Source organism: Malus domestica, chromosome 14 (genome assembly GCF_042453785.1).
Source record: "Malus domestica chromosome 14, GDT2T_hap1".
NCBI classification, from domain to species: Eukaryota; Viridiplantae; Streptophyta; class Magnoliopsida; order Rosales; family Rosaceae; genus Malus; species Malus domestica.
Genome location: NC_091674.1, coordinates 23,171,062 through 23,175,622, shown reverse-complemented (window position 1 = coordinate 23,175,622; position 4,561 = coordinate 23,171,062). Strand labels below are relative to the sequence as shown.

The following is a 4,561-nucleotide window of genomic DNA, read 5'->3' as shown; positions in this document are numbered from 1 at the left end:
CAATCTTTTACTCCGATAGGTTTGAATGTTTGATCCAAATTGAATAAACTTAAGATGAGACTAAATGCAGTCATATTTTCTTAGTTAGTTCCCTTAATTAGCATCGTCATGACTGAGGGCTGACTACTAATCTAACCCTTATACCATTATTTGGCTTGTGCAGAAGAAATTAACCCATCTGTCTTTCCTGAAGTGGCAGTAAAGGCGGCAATAAGCCTCCATGGAATAGTCTAAGATTGCCCGTAAGTTCAATTCCTGGTGGGATGACCGAGGACAAGTAAACCGTACACATTGATAAAACATGTACAATTCCAGATTCCAGGCAATTTCTCAAGTTTTATTTTCTTCATTTGTGTCTGACACACTTACAAATAAGTATATATATAGGATAGGATGGATAGGTAATGGATTCATATCTAACACGGTGCTCATCTTCAACTCATACTCTTTCGGTGGTTGAGTGCTTCCTCTTCCAGCAGACATCCATTTCGGAGTAATCTCTCTACTTTTATCCTTTTTATTTTCATCATTCTTTCAATTTTTATGGGGTTTGTAGATTCAATGAAGGTGGAAAACAGTTTATAACAATTACATTGTCTTGGTTTTTTATTTTTTTGAGGGGTTTTTCTTATGTCTTTTCTTATACCCACAATGTTACTCCAGACAAACAAAACTGATCTAATATAAGTAAGGTCTGTAATTATATCTGAAATCCGCCTATATTAGAACGTATGTAAATGAGGGAATAATTTCCCGCACCACTCTATTTATAACTGTTGATTGAATTTAAATTTTGAGATCTGTGTAGTAGATAAATACAAATCTCAAAATTTAAAGTCATTCAATAGTAATATGTAGGGTAGTGAGCATTACCATCACTTGAGGGTGATGAGAAAAAATGTACCCATGTGAATGATGCGATCAGTTTTTTGTGTTTATAGTCCATGTATCTATTTGAAAATCTTTACCCCCATTTCAGAAAGCCCTTCAAACTTGTTTTTTAGCTATACTTTTTTGTTTCTTGCGTGTTTTGAATTTGTGATGACCGTAAACATTTATGTCGTCATACATGTTATTTTATTATCTTACGCTTCGTAATATTATTTTGTAATTTCTGATAGTTTATAAATTGATTGATTGACATTAAAAATAAGAGATGAATAATACTTTCTTTATTCTTAATTAAGTGAAAAGTTCTCAAATCTTGCTAACATGGTATTATTTTAGCATACAAAAGTCATAATTTGAGTCATTTATCATTGTTTAAAGATATTTCTAGAAAATTTGATTTGAGTTAAGAGTTTCTTTAGTTATTTATATGAATAAAAGAAATCGACAGTTTACCACAAGAATGCTACTTTGTTATTAGAATCATCGATTTTTTTGACATATATGGATGACAATGGTATCTAAATTGAATGAATTTTTTAGAGATGGTCTTAAATTCTAATGAGAAGAATAAACGGTTTCGTTTATGCATTTATACAATGAAATGATATCATGTTCGTGAAGGAAGACTTTTCTTATAAGTATTATCCATAAGAGATTTCATGAGCTTTTTGTGCGAGTATTTTTCTAAGAGATTACTATTTCATTATTAGCAGGAAAATGGTACGTTGTTTTCAAGGTTGGGTATTTTTGTTAGCCGCGCTAGTATTGGCATTAAGCACTCCATGTTCACATGCACATCTGAAACACAAGAAATTTAAGACCAAGACTGGCGTCTACCTCTCCCCTAAGTTTGTGTTGGAACCAGGATTAAGTTCCAGCAAATACTTTTACAACGTTCACTTCCCAAAAGGTCACATTGCCCTAAAGAGTTTCAATGCTGAAGTAATTGATGAAGAAGGGAATTCCAGTCCTCTTCATGAAGTCTACCTCCATCACTGGATTGTTGAAAGATATTATGCTCGGATAGGTTACGTGGAGCCAGAGCAGCAGCTTCCCCTGCAGCTCTCGGAATCGGATGTTATATGGTTGAGGAACAGTGGGATGTGCCAGAATGGTGCTCTTGGACAATATTTCGGACTCGGATCCGAAACACGAAAAACAGCCACAGACGTTCCAGGTCATTATGGAATCGAAGTTGGGGATGGTAAAGGGGTTCCTGATGGGTTTGAGGAGAGATGGATGCTCAATGTGCATGCAATTGATACTAGAGGAGTGGAAGATGACCTAGGGTGCACGGAGTGCAGGTGTGATATGTATAACGTGTCCAGGGATCAAAGTGGCCAGCCTCTGCCGGCTGGGTACACCGGGGGTTTGACATGTTGCCCTGACGGTGCAAAGTGCAGACTGAAACAAGGGTTTGATGGTGAAAAGAAAAACCACTACTTGAGATATACTGTGAAGTGGGTTGACTGGTCTGAGTCTGTTGTGCCTGTCAAGGTTTATATCCTTGATGTCACTGATAGAATGAATCATTCAGCGCCTACTGGAGCTAAACACAATTGCCTGGTAATTAATTAATTAATGAACTTAATTTTGTACTGTATGGCATTAACATTCTCTTATCAAACACTGTCTGTCTCTATACAGTTTATGTTGCCAAACTTATCTAAAAATTGACGTAACATACAATGTAAGACTTAGGGGTGGTTTGGGAGTGAGGTGCTTAAAAAAAAAGCACCCATGAAAAAAAGCTGTGAGGGTTTTAGGTGTTTGGTAAACTGAAAAAAAAAAAGGCTTATTTTGGAAGTTGCTGTGAGAATAAGCTGAAATCAATGGAAAAAGCTGAAGCTGCTATTTGCAACTTTGGAAAACTGGCTTTTTTTTCAAAGCACACAGAGCTACAATACTCCTTTAATGAAAATAACCACTATCAGACTGTTTTTTTTTTCCAAAAACACTTTTACAAAAAAGTTTACCAAACACTCTGCTGATTTATTTCACAGCCGCTTATTCTCACAGCACAGCCGCTTATTCTCACAACAACTTTTTTTCAAAGCCTGTACCAAACCAGCCCTTAGTTATGTTGATTACTAATTTGTTGCTAACATGCATGTGTGGTTCATCCAGTTTGACGACATACGTCTTTTGATTCTTTATATATCTTTCTTTCGTGCAGGTCGAATATGATGTTGAAAAATCTTGCAATGCCACTAATGGGTGCTTAGACAACAAATGGGCAAAGATTACAATGCCAACTGGTGGTCATGTCATCTATGGTGTAGCCCATCAGCACAGGGGGGGGCTTGGTTCAACACTGCATGGAGAGGTGCTTTTTTTCTTCCACTCCAAGTAATTTAATTGGTTGTTACTCAAATTAATAATTATACACTGTCGTAGTGTCATTAACTAACTGATTAACTAATGTTTTTGTTAATTAATTGTAATCGTTTTAATTTAGGATGGAAGGGTTTTGTGTTCGTCAACACCAATTTATGGAAAAGGAAAAGAAGCGGGAAATGAGGCTGGTTATATCGTTGGAATGACCACTTGTTACCCTTGGCCGGGCTCAGTCAAGATAAAAGATGGGGAGACACTAACTGTAGTTTCTAATTACGAGAGCACTCAGCTGCACAGCGGAGTTATGGGTCTCTTCTACATTTTGGTAGCAGAAAAAGTTTGAGTAAAATAAGCTACTATTATCAAATTAAATAAACATCTGTAAGATCATATTCATCTGTTTGGTGAATGTGTGATGACGTAATAAAGCTCCAGTCAACTTAATAAATCTGAAGATTTGCATAAATATTCAGGTGTTTGTTCACGAAATGATCGTCGCTATATGTAAAGTTGAAAGCAAGATATCAGTTAAGCACCATCATTTAAGGATTTAACTCATGCATTTATACATTCCCGCAAAGGGTAATGTTAGGGTGACAAAATTTGCAAACAAGAGTTGCAAATTAAATTATGTGTCACCAATAAGAAATAAGCACCTTAATAAACACTTAAGTTATAATCAAATCATCAACTTTTATATCATTTAGTTTACAAAATTTAGTCTTCCTAGCATTACTCTTCTCACAAATTATGAAATTTAAACAAGCATCAATAATATTTTTACAATATAATAATCACCTAAACCCTAATATTATTCTTCACATAGTTCTATAGCAAACAAAAAATGTACCCACGTAATTATTAATATATTTTAAAAAATGAATACACATAATTAGCATGGGTATATTCAACAAACATATGTGTACAAATTAAATTAAAAATATGGGTACATATTAAAATTTGTTGTAGGCATAATTTATTGAACAATTATGGAGGCCAGAGAGAGGGAGGTGCGGCACATAGAGAGAGAAGAGAGAGATGTATAATTATGAGGTGTGTTCTATTCTACCCCATTGTGCCTTTATTTATCGTAGTAGGGAAGGTTAATTCCTTACCCTTTTAGAATTACAACTCTAATAGGATATTAATTAACTACTAAAGGGAATATTCAAAGATATCCCTAGATACATTAGGATTTACACAATCACATTCCTAATCTAATAGGATTGCAACACTCCCCCTTAAGTATGTAAATACTCAAGTAAATAGCGCATCAGGTCTTCAGCGATGAAGTAAGTACAGTTGATGAAGTCGTCGACACAATGAGCGAATG

At 35.1% G+C, this 4,561-nt stretch overlaps 1 protein-coding gene across 2 annotated transcripts; it reads left to right on the top strand.

Annotated features, from left to right (window-relative positions):
* The first annotated feature begins 351 nt into the window (after positions 1 to 351).
* Positions 352 to 3,676, top strand: LOC139191620 (uncharacterized). Of its 2 annotated transcripts, none has more exons than XM_070812567.1 (4): positions 352 to 493; positions 1,605 to 2,457; positions 3,068 to 3,217; positions 3,350 to 3,676. In XM_070812567.1, exons 1-4 carry the CDS (start codon positions 405 to 407, stop codon positions 3,569 to 3,571), a joined length of 1,314 nt encoding a protein of 437 aa, XP_070668668.1. In that variant the 5' UTR covers positions 352 to 404; the 3' UTR covers positions 3,572 to 3,676. The 2 variants fall into 2 exon arrangements, with proteins under 2 accessions (XP_070668668.1, XP_070668667.1); XM_070812566.1 differs by having other exon boundaries at positions 366 to 493; positions 1,602 to 2,457.
* Positions 3,677 to 4,561: the final 885 nt, after the last annotated feature.